This window comes from Mizuhopecten yessoensis, unplaced genomic scaffold, assembly GCF_002113885.1.
Source record: "Mizuhopecten yessoensis strain PY_sf001 unplaced genomic scaffold, ASM211388v2 scaffold11165, whole genome shotgun sequence".
Taxonomy (NCBI): domain Eukaryota; kingdom Metazoa; phylum Mollusca; class Bivalvia; order Pectinida; family Pectinidae; genus Mizuhopecten; species Mizuhopecten yessoensis.
In genome coordinates, this window is record NW_018408912.1 from 745,081 (window position 1) to 764,678 (window position 19,598).

Here is a 19,598-nt window from a genome sequence, read left to right on the forward strand (position 1 = left end):
GCTGATTTTCCTACTTTTCACTCACCGTCTCCCCTTTCAGCCCTGAGTGATCAAACTGTCAATCCCCAACTATAAGGGGTAGATGAGCTACATTTCAATTGTGACATCACACGACAACAGTGAATGACATATCAGATATTACATAGGCATGGTTGGTGTAGAAAGTTTTCTTTTTTTCCAAAACGACCTTGAGTAAAACAAACTTTCCTTAATTACCTTGAAGGAATTACACAGAAATGTTAACTTCCAGGGTAAGACTGTTGAAAGTCAAACATATGAGAACTTTATCAGTTGAGTTAAGGTTATTTTGTCATACTCTCCAGGTAAAAAAGTATTTTATTGATCCACTAAAGTCAAACATCTGAGAACTTTATCAGTTGAGTTTAGGTTATTTTGTCATACTCTCCAGGTAGAAAAGTATTTTACTGATCCAATTAAGTCAAACATCTGAGAACTTTATCAGTTGAGTTTAGGTTATTTTGTCATACTCTCCAGGTAGAAAAGTATTTTATTGATCCACTTAAGTCAAAACTAAAACTGATCATTTCAGAATAAGAAGATATTGACAATATTTATAAAGAAAATAAGAAACCTGACAAAACAACTTTTTGAAAGTCTTTTGAAAAGGGTTGACAATGAAAAGGAAAAATCATCATTTCATTAGACTGTCCATTGGGTAGAAGTCAATAAACTATTTTTTCTTCAGATCCTCCAACGAGCATTATAATTTTATTTACAGACAGACAGAATGACCTTAAATCTAGCTTCCACACACACAGAGGGACTTTCCACACATACATGTACAGAACAACCTCCCTGACACACAGAATGACCTTCACACAGGAAAATACATCACATGTGAACAATATGTACTTGATGACCTCTACAGATTCAGTGACCATGCAGTTACAACTTGAAATGATATCTAAGGTTATTTGTGATATCCGTGTTAATAAAATCACCTTATATACAATTGATGAATCTGTGGAGAATAGATTTGTTAGCCTGAAAAGACAACAACCTTGTCTAAGAGCAAATAAGGTTGGGACCTTGGCCAAATTCCTGCTGCAATTTTAAGTTCTGAAGAGCCTAAATTAAACTTTTCAACCAAAGGTATGGTAATTCATCATTCTATCAAACCGTGAAATCCTTACAGAAAAGAAATCGAAAGCAATTTCTTGATGAATAACATTACAGAATATCTCTCTTTAAATTTTACAACATGAAAGAAATCTGATTATCGGTGCTTTAAAAAGAAAATCAGATCAAATTTGTCACATTCAGTGTCAATTTCTAAATCCTTATATTTTTTTCTGTGATGATTGAAATTGGAAATAACCTTTAAAAGTTTACACCTACACACCATGGATGTGAAATAGCTCATACACACATCACGGTATTACAATATTAAAATGAAGAATCAGTGCCCACCTACACAGCATGTGTACATACACATGTACACAGTATTACAGGATTAAAATGAAGTATCTGTGCCCATTCATACTCTATATATACTAAAGCTAAATATTCAGCCCAAGGAATTCTATACTGACAGTGACACACTTCATTTCTCATTTTGGGTTGGTACAAACGGCCTCCTTCATGTGACAAAGTTTTGTCACCAATACCGTCCGGACACCATCCATTAGTAGGTATTTATGACAGGTATACTGGCAATTCCTGCACATTATGTCAGGGACTTACATAATACTTACACATTCAATATTAACTCTGATGACATTCCTTAGATCAGTGTACTGTAGAGTAATTCAGGTATACATTCAACTGTTCGAACAAATTAAAATATATTTGAACACTTAGTAATTGTAGATTCGCTCCAATTTAATTTCTTTTCTGTTTGATTTACCATTCCAATTTGTAAGAATTGAGAAAATAAAATATGAAAATCTTACCACACCTATGATAGTCCGGATTGATTTCAGACATGTCCTTTTCCAGATCACACAAACGTTAGCCAAAAATTTAAACCTTTCTTGATATACAAACAATGAAGACTGGTATTTTCACACAAATATTAAAGGATGTGATCTCTGTTGGTGTTTGTATGGGCAAATGCCTTATCAATTTGGGCGACAGTTTGTCCTTTTTTACATGTAGAAATGGCTACTTGAGACTCACAAAAAGGTCAATGAAATATGAGCCTCCAGTTCTGATAACATAGAAGTGTAGGTTTTATCACAAACTGTTTGAATTTATTTTGTTTGGCTGTGCAATATATTTATTACCGCAAAGTACTTTAAACAGTTAATTTCATTCATACCAGGAAAGCAGATTTTTTTCAGCTATTTTATAGTTATTTATCAATTTCATTTTGGTTTTTTTGTTCTTAGTGATATCATAGTATATTTTATATACTATTCCAAGTTGTTTTAACATTGTTGTTAATTTAAATTATATTTCAACAGTAAGTTTCAATGCACTAATTAAAGACTGTACCAAAAACGTACATTTCAGTCTTACTAGCTTAATTAACTCATTCACCCCTGAAGACATTTAACTCTTCCAGTTTAAAGGTTTGAATAGTTATAATAATATTTCAGGGGTGAATGAGTTAATATCAGTATCCCTGTAAAAAACATGACGCACAGCTTGTATACCAAAAATGTTTGCTTTTCTTAGGTTGTCGGCAGTTCATTATTGTATAAGCATCAACATTTCTGGCTATTGTGTGTTAATTCACTTTATTATTCTGTCAATGGTAATATAATCATAAAGTCACCTTACTAGACAATGGAGACCTAAGCAAGTACATCTAAATATGGATATTAGTGTCCTAATAAAACATTTATTTACAGTATATATATATTAGTATAAAAAACAAACTATCAGTAAAAGAAAGACCATTACAGAAATTGTCATCATTCATCATGGTCAAATAAGGAAGTTTATACAAATATATACAGTAGTTTATTAGGGATAGAACTTGTACAGTAAAGGAACTTGTGACAACACTGTATCCCGGCCTACCTGTTTATTTATAATGAATGACTGTCCTCCACGTTAACAATGGCACAGAGAGCAAATAAGAAAACATTTATGACAATAAAAAATACATTTTGTCATGACGTATCTTGTATATATATATATTTGTATTACAGGATGCTTTATTGCCTTGCTCCACAAAGCCAGACAAAGCTGCACTGATGCTGTGTCAAAGAAGTCATAGAGCCCAACAGCAATTACAGTAGCTACTGGGCCAAATATGTAAAGATATGTACATGAAGTGTCCTTGTTAGGGTCCCTATCATCAACCTAACAGTTGATATCTTTTACCTGGATGTCAGCATCACTAACGACAAAAAAAACATTTTCACTTACACTTTACAAGAATAAATTTCACAAGGGCACAATATAGCATACACTTACACTGTAAGTCTGTCTAAACAACAGTATGCAAAATGCAACTACACAAGTCAGTTGGCGCCTATACCAATGGTCCCTCATAAACCAAATTTTAACATCACAGTATGTTTTTGGTCATTAAGATGTTATGAAACAAGTGTGAAGTAACGGTTATCAATACTGATACAGCTAGATATCACTTCCTTGTCTGTATCCATTTTCACACTGTAGTGACACCTTGTCTCCAACGCCTTCACTCTTTGATCCACAGCCTTTGTCTCCCTGGTGACAGGCTGCCACAGGTAACACACATCCCCGTAAATCATTTTATTTTCTAGCATATCATATTCGTAGAAAAAAATGACAAGAGTACAGGATCATATTCTAGCTCATTTGCACATGATGATCAACACTTGTACAAATACATGTATATTTCTTTTTTAAAGTTAACGTTTCTCCCCTTCGTCAGTAACAATTAATTTTTTTCCTGCCAATAGCCAAATTACAAGCTTTGTTGTAATAATAACCCATAAATTTCATTTTGTCCTCATTTGCATATGCTTCCCCTTAGTACAAAGACATTTTTTGCAAGCATCTATTTATGGAACAAATTTTGTGTTTGAAATGAGATGATCTTTATCAGATAACACTACAACAAATAAAGCTGGCAGGTGACAGTGCTGGAGACATATGTGGACCATTGTCGAAACCAGGGGACATAACTGTTCTCAAGGTCAAACAAGTAAACACCAGATTGTCACCCATTATCTTCTCGGAAAGAAAACCTTTAATTTTAATTATGTCATCACCACCGAGCAGCAGCTGTGTACATGACACCCAAGACACACCAGCAGGACAGGGTGTTGATTGGTCAGGTGTCGGAGATGACCACCCACTCCAGCATCACTGGACCATAGTCCCTGGTTACAGTTGAATTCTAGACACCTGCTACCATGTTTAAACAGACACACAAAGGGTGAGAAAAACTGTGTCCCTGGTAAGGTCAGTGTTTAAATCAATACACGAACAAGCCCACTAGCAACCATGACAGTCCAGTATTGTTGTCGCGACAGTTTAACTGCCAATATGGACAAAGCGTCCAATTAATCAGTTAATTACGTTTGGAGAGGACAAGGGCAGTTACAATAGAAATTGGCTCCTGTTGCCATTTTTACACCAATATCTTGTCAGCACACTGGTCAATCTATATGTGGACTATGGTGTTATCAATTTCCATATACCTCTGGACATTATTTTCACGCTGTTCTTTTAAGCACATAATTTGGAAATTACATTAAATTTTGGTTCATATTTCATCAACACGCGTGACTATTTGAAATAAATTAATCTGTCAGTGCAACCATTAACTTTAACCTGTTATGCACCTGTCCATTTTTCAGTATTTTCCAGTCACATGATCCGTTTAAAAAATTATTGTTTAGATGAAATGGAATCATGTAAATATATACATGTTGCTAATATAAATAAACATGAGCTTGTCTACTTTGATAGAAGTCATTTATTTAACTGTTACAGGGCTTAGCTTCAGCACACATCAAATTCCCTGTAGTAGCAGACCACGCCTCAACATGCACTGCAGATCCCAAGTTAAAAGTCACTCAAGTTCAGATTCAATAATCACTCCGATTTATTAATCAGTTATTTCTATTTCTGCAGAAACACAGGAGTAAAACCATCTGAATGTTTATGTGTATAGCAGCCATTTCACTGCCCTGATCACTAATTGTTTAAACAGGTGGTTGTTGACTTTAAAAGAATAAGCTGGCTGAATGTTCACATGCTGTAATGTTGACCAATTCATATTCTGATAAATAGCTGGTTCCTTGTTTCTGGATAGCATCCTTCTGTTGTCTACAAGCCACTTTTAATGAGAACACTGCATTCGTTCTGTAAATTGAAATTGAGCACCTGGCTAAAGACTTAATTCTGTTTTCATTTCTGACAAAGTTTCCGAGTAGATAATCCTTAATGACAATATACTGGCAAATACATGCTACTTTTTCACTGCTACTCTAGATTGGTAAGTGTTTACAATTTTTCTTTGAAAGCTGTATCAATGACTATTTCAATTCAGTGAAAACTTTCCATATCATATGTAAACACTGTCTTGTCGAGATAAAAATAACAATATAGATGCAAACCATTTACCTTTTTACTTTCAAATGATTACTCTATTTTTACTTGGTATGAATTTTCAGTGCCTTGCTAAGTGGATATGTTTATCATAAATCTCAACAATAACATTACAGGTAACACTGGAATAAATTGATTCAGGCACAATCCTTAACATAAAGATACAAAACAGGACATGCTTATCTGGACTGACTTAAACCTTAAGGTAAACGTCTTAAATTCTTGCATATTATTCTTTTACAATGGAGAACTTTTCCTCAATGATCTCTGTACACGTCGCTTCAGAATTTAATCTCCAATACAGGTGTTAGAGTGTTCCAGTACATCTATATCCTACCATCGTTAAGGTGAGATGTACAGGTATTACACCAGAAAACAAGATTTATGTAACATTATTGGTCTACCTGATCCACTTTAAGTGCCTAGAGACTACGTACAAATTGTTTAAGGTGTGTATCTATATATTTATCTGTGATTTATTTCAGTAAATGTGTGACGATGAAATAACAGCTAACAGTTACTTAAGTCAACATGTCCCATGCTTAGCTGTTCAGGTGAATTCACAAATAAAACTAGACTAACAGTAAGTTAGGTCTAGTGTGACACGTACAGTACAGAGACAACAGGATATATGTCATATTACAGAGACCGTCATACAAGATTAGCCATATTACAGAGACTGTCATACAAGATTAGCCATATTACAGAGACCGTCATACAAGATTAGCAATATTACAGAGACCGTCATACAAGATTATCCATATTATAGAGACCATCATACAAGATTAGCCATATTGCAGACACCGTGATCCAATACAAGATTAGCCATATTATAGAGACCGTCATACAAGATTAGCCATATTGCAGACGCCGTGATCCAATACAAGTTTAGCCATATTGCAGACCCCGTGATCCAATACAAGCTTAGCCATATTATAGAGATCGTCATACAAGATTAACCATTAAAGACTGCCATACAAGATTAGCCATAATACAGAGACCGTCGTAAAAGATTAGCCATATTGCAGACGCCGTGATCCAATACAAGTTTAGCCATATTCCAGACCCCGTGATCCAATACAAGTTTAGCCATATTGCAGACACCGTGATCCAATACAAGTTTAGCCATATTATAGAGATCGTCATACAAGATTAGCAATATTACAGAGCCCGTCATACAAGATTAGAGATATTATAGAGACCGTCATATAAGGTTAGCCATATTACAGAGACTGTCATATAAGATTAGCCGTACTACAGAGACCGTCATACAAGAATAGCCATATTACCAAGACTGTCATTCAAGATTAGCCATATTATAGAAACCGTCATACAAGATTATCCATATTATAGAGACCATCATACAAGATTAGCCATATGGCAGACACCGTGATCCAATACAAGTTTAGCCATATTCCAGACCCCGTGATCCAATAAAAGATTAGCCATATTGCAGACCCCGTGATCCAATACAAGTTTAGCCATATTGCAGACCCCGTGATCCAATACAAGTTTAGCCATATTGCAGACCCCGTGATCCAATAAAAGATTAGCCATAATACAGAGACCGTCGTAAAAGATTAGCCATATTATGGAGACCGTCATATAAGGTAAGCCATATTACAGAGACCGTCATACAAAATTAGCCATATTGCAGACACCGTCATCCAATACAAGATTAGCCATAATACAGAGACCGTCATAAAAGATTAGCCATATTAGAGACTGTCATACATGATTAGCCATATTATAAAGACTGTCATATAAGATTAGCCATAATACAGAGACCGTCATACAAGAATAGCCATATTACCAAGACTGTCATACAAGATTAGCCATATTACAGAGACCGTCATACAAGATTAGCCATATTATAAAGACTGTCATATAAGCTTAGCCATAATACAGAGACCGTCATAAAAGATTAGCCATATTAGAGACTGTCAAACATGATTAGCCATATTATAAAGACTGTCATATAAGATTAGCCATAATACAGAGACCGTCATAAAAGATTAGCCATATTACAGAGACCGTCATACAAGGTTAGCCATATTACAGAGACTGTCATATAAGATTAGCCATATTACAGAGACAGCCATATTACAGAGACCGTCATACAAGATTAGCCATATTACAGAGACTGTCATACAAGATAAGCCATATTACAGAGACCGTCATACAAGATTAGCAACATTATAGAGACCGTCATACAAGATTATCCATATTATAGAGACCATCATACAAGATTAGCCATATTGCAGACACCGTCATCCAATACAAGATTAGCCATATTATAGAGACCGTCATACAAGATTAGCCATAATACAGAGACTGTCATACAAGATTAGCCATATTATAAAGACTGTCATACAAGATTAGCCATAATACAGAGACTGTCATACAAGATCAGCCATATTACAGAGACCGTCATACAAGATTAGCCATATTAGAGACTGTCATACATGATTAGCCATATTATAAAGACTGTCATACAAGATTAGCCATAATACAGAGACCGTCATACAAGATTAGCCATATTAGAGACTGTCATACATGAGTAGCCATATTATAAAGACTGTCATACAAGATTAGCCATAATACAGAGACTGTCATACAAGATTAGCCATATAACAGAGACCGTCATACAAGATTAGACATATTATAGAGACCGTCATACAAGATTAGCCATATTATAGAGACTGTCATACAAGATTAGCCATATTAGAGACTGTCATACATGATTAGCCATATTACAGAGACCGTCATACAAGATTAGCAACATTATATAGACCGTCATACAAGATTATCCATATTATAGAGACCATCAGACAAGATTAGCCATATTGCAGACACCGTCATCCAATGCAAGATTAGCCATATTATAGAGACCGTCATACAAGATTAGCCATATTATAGAGACTGTCACCATATTACAGAGACTGTCATACAAGATTAGCCATATAACAGAGACCGTCATACAAGATTAGACATATTATAGAGACCGTCATACAAGATAAGCCATATTATAGAGACCGTCATACAAGATTAGCCATATTATAGAGACTGTCATACACGATTAGCCATATTAGAGACTGTCATACAAGATTAGCCATATTAGAGACTGTCATACATGATTACCCATATTATAAAGACTGTCATACAAGATTAGCCATAATACAGAGACCGTCATAAAAGATTAGCCATATTACAGAGACCGTCATACAAGATTAGCCATATTAGTGACTGTCATACATGATTAGCCATATTATAAAGACTGTCATACAAGATTAGCCATAATACAGAGACCGTCATACAAGAATAGCCATATTACAAAGACTGTCATACAAGATTAGCCATATTACAGAGACCGTCATACAAGATTAGCCATAATACAGAGACCGTCATAAAAGATTAGCCATATTAGAGACTGTCATACATGATTAGCCATATTACAAAGACTGTCATACAAGATTAGCCATATAACAGAGACCGTCATACAAGATTAGACATATTATAGAGACCGTCATACAAGATTAGCCATATTACAGAGAATGTCATACAAGATAAGCCATATTACAGAGACCGTCATACAAGATTAGCCATATATTAGAGAGACCGTCATGCAAGATTACCCATATTACAGAGACTGTCATACAAGATTAGCCATATTACAGAGACCGTCATACAAAATTAGCAATTTTATAGAGACTGTTATACAAGATTAGCCATATTATAGAGATTGTCATACAAGATTAACCATTACAGAGACTGTCATACAAGATTAGCCATATTACAGAGACCGTCATACAAGGTTAGCCATATTACAGAGACTGTCATATAAGATTAGCCATATTATAGAGACCGTCATACAAGGTTACCCATTTTACAGAGACTGTCATATAAGATTAGCCATATTACAGAGACGGTCATACAAGATTAGACATATTATAGAGACCGTCATACAAGATGAGCCATATTATAGAGACCGTCATACAAGATTAGCCATAATACAGAGGCCGTCATACAAGATTAGCCATATTACAGAGACCGTCGTACAAGATTAGCCATATTAGAGACTGTCATACTTGATTAGCCATATTATAGAGACCGTCATACAAGATTAGCTATATTAGAGACTGTCATACATGATTAGCCATATTATAAAGACTGTCATACATGATTAGCCATATTATAGAGACTGTCATACAAGATTAGCCATATTAGAGACTGTCATACATGATTAGCCATATTATAGAGACCGTCATACAAGATTAGCCATATTAGAGACCGTCATACATGATTAGCCATATTATAGAGACCGTCATACAAGATTAGCTATATTAGAGACTGTCATACATGATTAGCCATATTAGAGACTGTCATACAAGATTAGCCATATTAGAGACTGTCATACATGATAAGCCATATTATAAAGACTGTCATACATGATTAGCCATATTATAGAGACTGTCATACATGATTAGCCATATTAGAGACTGTCATACAAGATTAGCCATATTAGAGACTGTCATACATGATTAGCCATATTACAGAGACCGTCATACAAGATTAGCCATATTAGAGACCGTCATACAAGGTTACCCATATTATAGAGACCGTCATACAAGATTAGCCATATTAGAGATCGTCATACAATGTTACCCATATTATAAAGACTGTCATACACCAAGAAATATATTAAAGAGACCCAAACACAACAAAGGATGTCATATTACAGTGTTTGCCGCACGTATACAAAGGAATTTCACATTACAGAGACATGTACTGTATACATAGAATGTCATGCTACAGAAACTGGCATACAACCAGATATGTCATGTTATAGAGACTGTCATATAACAGAGAATGTTATGGTACAGAGACTTGAATACAACAGGGAATGTCATAGTACAGACTGGAATATAACTTAGGATTGTTACCAAACTGAGATAGGCATATACGACCAGGAATGTCGTAAAATGGTTTTCTATATATATGAGATCGTGGTAAATCATCAAAGGTTTCAAAAGATAATGAAAAGTTTACACATTTTCCATCTCACACAAGATTTAAGTTTCTATTAAATATTAATCTGGGAGTGAAACACCAAATTTCAAAAAGAGATTCAGAGGGTAGGCATAGACCCTCCTCCCCTGATCCGATAGGCTTGCTATATATCAAGTAATAAAAAAATACCACAAAACCACTCATGTTTAATTCAGACTCCTAATTTCAATTTTTCACCATTTCTATCTCATAGAAAACCAGGACATCACAAACATTAACTGTGAAGTCTCACAACTAAAATGTTTGTAGATATGTATCTGTATCTTCCACAAAAGACTGTAAGTTATCTTAATTATATTGTACACATCTGATATTCATGTAAAATGTACTTTCAAAGACTTTTTCCGGTGTTTTCTTACGCTGATCTAGATAAAACCAGCAGGCATTAATGTCTTTTACACAAAAGCTACAACTGCGGGTAAGAAAGTGAATAAAACCACATTCATGATCGAGCAAGATTGACAGTTTTATTTTCCATATGATGTATTGGAGGATTAAAAAACGGTTTTCAAAGTATTTGTGTAACATTAACGGCAAATTTGAATTTCAAAAGAGGAAAGTGTACTTTGTGATATCAAATTTCATGACTCGGCCATATCTAATTTTCAGATTATATTTCATTAATTTTGATTTACAATCCCTTAATTATTGTACTCGTAAAAATGTTTCAATATTCTTCCATGAAAATGCTTCACCGATATATATCTCGCTATTTTCAAGGAATTTCTATAAAATTTACAGATAATTTATATTCATAATTTTAATAGAAGAAGAAAATTGACAGAAAGGTTACATGTAACTATTCTTAAACTATGTCATCGATGCATATTGGGAATACTGTTGGTTGATCAATCAAACTGATTAAAGTCATCTGATTTTCTATATACAAACTTAGTTATTACAATTAATCTCCTACACCATAATACATTTATCTGGACATTTATTTGTGGTAAAAGCTAATGCAACAAAACATCGTGTCTTTAACATGTAATCAACAATGTTGAACCCATATAAGTTAAGAGACATTCAGAAATAAACTAAATTCCGTTGAATTTTGAAAAAGTAATCATGTGACACCTATTAAAATAGCTTGAGATATTCTATCACAGTGGCGTCAACTCTAATGGGTATCGCATCGTTTGTGTCTCAGCTCTCTTCCTGTTTCCGAAAAGACACGAATCTGATTGATAAATTGTGTGATAGCGTCGTCACACTGTTTTGATTGCGATACCCACTCTACCAACCGAGACCGTCAATGCTATCTAGTTAAGCTATCAGCCTAGCTCTGTTTGATAGCTGATTCAGAAAATCCGCCATCCTGATAGTGTCTTAACATAGTCTTGTTACCTAATACCAGTAGTACAACAATACCCTAGGATAACAAACATGTACAGTCATCATCACCTGTCGTGTAAAACAAATATCGCTACATGACCTTATCATCATATTAAATACAGTTCAGTAGCACTTATAATTCAAACGGAATCATTTGTTTTCTAATTTTTACGCTAGCTAATAGCTCATTTGTTTTAAAATATTCATGTTCATGAAAAGCCAGATACAATGGGTATTTTTGGTTTTATTGCAATATTAAAGATAAGGCCCTACAGATTTTCTTTTTTTTTTTAAACATTTACATTTCCCTGTTGTTATGCATTAAAATGACCAATTTGAAATATATATATATATATACTGCCAGTATAAAAACAAATTTATTTATTATAAAAAATAAAACAATAGTATCACAAGTATTTTGCTACTATAGAACTTAAGACTATAGCTAGAGCTTACTTTGGGAATAAAACAAAATGATTTTTCTTTGATATTAAGTTTTATGGAAACAATGCAAATCAATACTGTGTGTAAGAAAATACATTAAGAAGTAATCCATGAATAAAATTTGAAAAATAACCAAATAATTATTTTTCATGTTATTTCATGTATAGCAATATTATAATGATGTATGAATCAATAGTGTGCAAGACCTTCAAATACAGACTATCACAAAAACAGTTGGTAACATCAACTAACTCCAAGATCTACGCTACACATGACCTACTGATATACATTTCCGAACAATATGAACCCGCAGTAATCCAAACAACATCTCACACTGTTAAGTTTGACCTTGAAAGGTCAGAGGATCACTACTAATGACTTTAAGTCATGTGTTTATTACTGCTTCTTTGACCTCCAGTGATAGACCTGCCAAAATCTGGGGCAACGCTCGACCTTTGTAGGACATTTGAATTCAAATTTTATTAGCAGCTGACTTTGATTAATCGTCCTCCATTATTAATAATTATTGTCAAGAAATATGAATGAAGATATCGTATTGTTTAAACCAAGATCATATGATTTCATTAACAAGTATGTAATCTGAAGAAAATCTTCCTAATTACCTGAAACACAAGGGGAGGAGGCATTATCAATATATGCTTAATCATTGCTATTGATTCTGGAAAAAACAATGTAGAAAAAAATTGTTTAGATTATATGTTCTTATGATGATCTCTTTGAAATGTTTAAAAACCATGATTACCTCATGCTTGTGTAGTAATCGTGACAATATACATTATTGTACAGCTTGTAATTACGATTTAAATTAAAGAGACATAATAAGCAGATTCTGTTTGTGAAGATATAAGCAGTCAATCTAAAGTAAAATTACCAATTTTTTTTAGGAACAGTGATAACAACAGTATACATGTAGCTGCTATATAAACAAGAGGTTCAATGGGCCTTAATTAACACTCACCCAAGTTGTAAACAAATCAATAAACAATGTAGTTGTTGGTTATTATATAGCTCCCATCCTCTCATCAATTTATCCCTCTTTCCTTTCTTGAGAAAAAATACCTGTTAAGGTATAGAGTCCTAATACTCTATTTTGTATTCAACAAAGAAGATTTCCACTTTGTATGTCATCATTCAGACTTGGAACTTCTTGCCTAATTACTATTTTTTTAAGACAGAAAAAAAATAACATCAATTCCTCTTTCACATAAACATATCTGCCATGGGATTGGATCTATATGTTTCTTTATCATAAAGCAGCAAGTTATTTGTAGTGTTGATATTTTTCTGCAACACTACTGGGATTTTATTTTAAATGTTCTAACTCCCTAAAATGGCCAGCTGCAACCTGTTATTATCTTTGTATGAAGAAAAGAGAAGGAACACAACCTAAACACAAAGGACTTATTTATGTCTAAATTCAGTTGAAAAGTTATGGGATTTTCTGTCTAAATTCAGTTGAAAAGTTATGGGATTTTCTGCCTAAATTCAGTTGAAAAGTTTGGGGATTTTCTGCCTAAAATCAGTTGAAAAGTTATGGGATTTTCTGTCTAAATTCAGTTGAAAAGTTTGGGGATTTTCTGCCTAATTCAGTTGAAAAGTTGGGGGATTTTCTGCCTAAAATCAGTTGAAAAGTTAGGGGATTTTCTGCCTAATTCAGTTGAAAAGTTATGGTATTTTCTGTCTAAATTCAGTTGAAAAGTTAGGGGATTTTCTGCCTAATTCAGTTGAAAAGTTAGGTGATTTTCTGCCTAAAATCAGTTGAAAAGTTATGGGATCTTCTGTCTAAATTCAGTTAAAAATTTATGGGATTTTCTGCCTAAAATCAGTTGAAAAGTTAGGGGATTTTCTGCCTAAATTCAGTTGAAAAGTTATGGGATTTTCTGCCTAAATTCATAACGGGTATCAAACAAAAATTCAGCAGTGATTTTTCTCCCTTGTTTTACGAAGTGATTTAGTAAAACAATTCACATTAAAAATGTGTATAATATTAATGCCGCAAATTTCTATATGTGCTCAGCCATTTTATATATATTGTTCCTAGTTTTAACCTGGATTTCATTTTCTATGGTAAATACGGTAGTAGTAATAGTAGTAGTAGTATATCCTGTGTCCACCAGGTAGTTCTGTTAACAGGTATATATGGATATATTACCAGCAATCCATCATTCTCATATGCTCGTTGACATAGTAGCAAATTATCTTTAAGGTTTTGTTTACAGTAATGAAAATGTACAGTAAACACAGAAATTACACATACATGGCATGCCTTAGGACAAGATAGTAAAAATAGACAGGGTCATTATGGTGATAAGAGAAAATCTTTGTCATCAAAGTTTGGTATTTCACTGTCCTATTTCGGCTGATATATAGGTGTGTTTATACATATATATAGGTATACAGGTCTACAAGGTCTGTGTATACGTACAGGGTCATGTTTACCTATTTCAGGTAAATCAAGTAAATTGTAATTAGAAATAAACACGCTTTGAGACAGGTGACCCCTGTGAGCTCGTTCTGTATCTTATTAGGAAATTTATCTAATATAACATTACAAAGGTCACCTTGGGGCATATTACAGACATATCTGAATTATTGATTTACCTTTATAGAAGTACAGGAAATATTACCTGTAATTTATAAACTGTTAGGGATGTAACAGGTGACCTTAAGGCTCTATTGTATGACTGGACATAAATTTAATTTAACGGGTATAACCTATCAAAAACAGCAGGTAAGTACATATAATGAATGTCATACCAAATCACCTGGGTAAAACAGGGACATTTATTACACTACAAGGGTAGGCTCCCCCCAATAACAGGTGTAACATGTATTTGTAATAACTGTGGACAGTCTATTTGATCAATTCAAATTGTCCATAAAATAGCACCAAGTACTAATTAAAATCGGATGGTCAGTTGAGTTGGTCAAAGGTTTTATGGTGACCCCTGGGCCTAGGCCATAAGCCCACACAGGGCTGGAGTAATTAAATGGTCATTTGGCCTATCCCAGATCTGTCCCTTATGTAGGGAAAAGGTTTAAATAATCATAAATATTATCAGAATATTCCAAGGTTAGTTGTCAAAGGGCTGTCTTTTTAATGATCTGAAGCACCCAGTAAAATACACAAACCATGACAACAGAACTACAAACTGTAATAGCTAGTGTATGTAAATTACATGTTAAGTTAAGATAATATTGTTCTTTTAACTTATGTAAAATAAGGCCCACTGAGTGAATATAACAGGATTAGAGATAATTCAATTCCTGGCCTTTGTCAGATACCAGTATATTCATTTTACCTTTAAATCTTTTTGATGAAGAAAAAATGCTTATTATTATCCTAACTGTTGTACCTATCTTTGAGGGAACATAGGAACACATCTTCGGTAAATATATACAAATATATCTGTGGTAGCATGTGTTCAGTATAACACTATCTAAATGTATCTGAAACCACAAAAGTAGCCTAGATATGATTAGGGTAACCACACAAGATGTGTTGACCAGAAACCCACAAGATTTATGTGTGGTTAGATGTACAGGGTCTCTCTATAGGTAAAGTCACGTATATCAGTCTCACCATTACAGGCCATTCGGTAAGATACCCCACAGAATATAAAAGAGAAACTAGCCTTTGATGACATGAAACAGGGTATGTTATAGGCCAACACATTATTCAGCCTTAGTTCATCAGACAAAGATTTGTCAGCTTAACATAAACTATTAAAAAGTTTTACATACATTACCCAATGCATCAAAAATTAAAGTCATAATTGCAATTAATTGATATTTCAATGTACTTTGAAAAAAATAAACAACTGAATTTTTTGATAAAAATAAGTTACAACTAAGTATGATAGGAGAACATCAGAGGCCACTCTACATACAGCTAGATTGGTCCAGTGGAACAGGGGAGAAGTTCTATTATCAAAGATGGCCATTATTGCCTGTCTGTCCATGTGAATAAAGCACACCAGATATAGCCAGCACCCACTGATGTGAGCGCAAGATACACTGGCCCATTGTATAAGATGCTGTCAGTTTTCTCAACCTCATTAAAAAGTATGAAAAAAAATGTATATTGAAAGATGGGTGCGGTCAAAATGTCATTTCACGGAAATCTGAAATACATTAACTGGTATGACATGTTGGGATTAAAATTATATTAAAGCTGGTATCAAATAGTCAATTTCTTTAAATATTCATTTAAAAAAAGCCAAAATTCCAAGAAAAGCAGAAATTTAGTTTTCTTGGTAATTTTCGCAAGATTATTTCTCTGTATGAATCATTTATGTTACAATGACATGTATCAGTTCCCTCCCCTAGCAGCTGGCTGCAGTATTAGCCTAATTGAGAGTATTTGGCCCCTCAGGCAGCAAACCTATACATTGTGATCACTAATAAGGTATAAAACTAGCACCTGCTCTATGTAGTCCGCCGTTACTACATTTACCAGTCTATACATATTACATCCATAATGTTGTCAGCCCTCACTTTACCAGTACACAAACGACATCCTCAAATAAAGGTACCCTGCAATCTCCTTCATTAGCTGCCAATGATTGATTTTAATTTGGGCATTTACCTGACATCCGTTATTGTCAGCAATTAATTAGAAAGATAAACAGTTGCTATAAGTAATATACTTGATGTCATGGGTTATAAAACATATTCCTGGTATTATTGCACTCCCTATAATGCATGGCCTTAACTTCAATGTTACAAAAAATACCATTTCAAGTGTTTGTATTTACTTTAAAACAAAAACAAACATTTTAATGTTCATTTTATGTTCACATTTGTTTTAACGTAGAATAAATATGCCTTTATTTAAATGTAATGTCAACGTGCCTCGGTTAACACACTTTGCACAATTATGTATTATACAGGTAAGTGAATTACATGAAGCATTGAATAACTTTTCTGTTTATTTTCTCTCATACAAATATAACTTTAAAGGGGGTTCACATAAAGAGCCGGTTGTGACCTATTTACATAAAGGGGTTCACATAATGAGCCGGTTGTGACCTATTTACAGTGTTCATTAGGAATCAATTTCCTTCTTTCATTAGTTTATCACGTTTTTATAGAACGTAATAAATAAACAGCTAATAAACAAGCAGGTGACCAAAGGCGGGTACTACAGCACACACCTGAATTTACAGGTAACAGGTTGTATACAAATCTGTCACAACAATATACCTGGTCACTGGTCAAATTGTTAACAGAATTTCTACCGGACACAAATGTTTGGAATTAAATCAAGCATAACTCATGTATTTAGACCCCTTTATATGGCAAGCCTCTAACATTTTGAGGGTCAAAACCCATTTTAGGAAGGGCCGTGGTGACCAAGTGGTCGAGGCATCTGACATTCTGGTACCACTAGCCCTTCACCCCTGGGTCGCGGGTTCAAGGCCTTCGTGGGGCAGTCGCCAGGTACTGGCCTATAGTCGGTGGTTTTTCTCCGTTCACTCAGGTTTTTTCCTCTTCCACCAAACCTGGCACGTCCTTAAATGACCATAGCTGTTAATAAGATGTAAAACACAAACAAACCAAACCCATTTTAGGAGGTCATATACTCCCATGTGGTGTAACGGAAACCCTGTATTAAGTTTAATTTATAACTTGTGGCAAAATGTTTCACTTCATTGTCAACATAAGACAAAACATCATAGCGTCAACTCACGACAAACATGTCATATGTTAGTGTCAAAAGAAGAACAGAACAGTTCAAAAATTAAAAAGTAACTGCAGGTACATTACGGGCCCAATATGAATCTAAAATTTCTGAAATATGCATAAGTTTAATTTGTACATTTGGGGAAAAAAAATACATAAAAAGAAGATTTTTTTATTACAATTTTAAGATTAAATTTTGTTTCCAACCTCTATTTCAATTGAAGATATAAGCTGAAATGAACCCAGTAGCCCAGCTTTCCTCACATGTACTCAACCCCTACTTAAGTGACTATGCATGTTGGACCTTTATATAAAAAGTAAACAGAAATACAACAGCCTATTACTTAAAGTATGCAGATCAATAATTGTCACCGAGCCTAGCATCTGACTTTAAGCAAGTCCTGATTTCCTGATTAACTATAGCTAGTGTACATGTGTGTATGGAAATACTCCCTCTAGCATCCGAACATTCTTTTTTAATTGTAATTCATTTGTCAATTATATTTTCAGAAAGATTTATTAAAATGAGTTCATACTCAAAAGCTAAAAGTAACACTGGGACTGCTATTTCTATGTATAACAAATGGTAGCTATTAATGTAGCTACATATTATTACAGTGAGGAACAATGTAGCCGTTTTATGTGCAAGTAGAACAATTAATTAATACTTACGTACAATCATTTTTTTTTTTAAATTGCAAATCGATAATGGTAAACAAATATGAAATTACAACTGTACACAAACTATTTATTTCAAATCTTTACTTTAAAAGTTGTTTTCAGAACGTGAACACAAAAGTTGTCCGCATGAAAAATCGTTTAACCCTAAACCCTCAAAACAATGTCCAGGTATTGATAATCTATCAGATATGTACCTTTTTTCCGAGTGAGTGACCAAATGCCTGACCTTCCTACCATCCCATTGTAGGGAGATCATAGCCAGTGATCCGAAACCAACCATATCAAGTCACCGCGTACTTCAAGCAGGTGACTGTTGCGAAATTAACGGATACACAAACTTCGTTAAAACATTTTTAGAAAATACTCACCTGAACTTTCGACACCGTACCAAGGTATGCTAATACAGGTGAGAAGAAAAACTGTCTCCCTCCAGAACATGGTTATATTACCCGTTCCAACCACGAGTGGCACTGTCTAACACACGATATCCCCACAAACTTCGTCGCTCGGCTGCTCGTCTTCTCAATCTTGTTTTCATTAAAAGTAAACAATTAAAATCCAAGAAAGTTGATGCATACATGTTGACCGTTAATCAGTGTGTTAAGTTGCGTCGTAATCCATTTTTAGCGAAAATCAACATTTCTTTCAGAACGTAAACACTGCATCAACACCGGCGTGCACTTGAACCATGCTGTCAACCTGTGTTGTGAATTTTTGTGTGTGGAAAATTGACACTGTGACGTCACAGAAACCACGTGTGGTCAGTAAAGGGGGGGCGTGGTTTGACTATCCAACGCGGGAAACTCCAGCACATCATACAATTTTTACTTATGATCGAAGTGTAT

At 34.2% G+C, this 19,598-nt stretch overlaps 1 protein-coding gene across 1 annotated transcript in view; it reads right to left on the reverse strand.

The window, feature by feature from the left end:
* The window catches only part of LOC110467191, a 100,324-nt gene extending 80,726 nt beyond the window's left edge, over positions 1 to 19,598 (reverse strand). Inside the window, exon 1 of the mRNA XM_021524173.1 lies at positions 19,122 to 19,598. Within this exon, the coding sequence (XP_021379848.1) occupies positions 19,122 to 19,191 (70 nt within the window). The 5' untranslated portion in view covers positions 19,192 to 19,598. The remainder of the gene's footprint in view (positions 1 to 19,121) is intronic.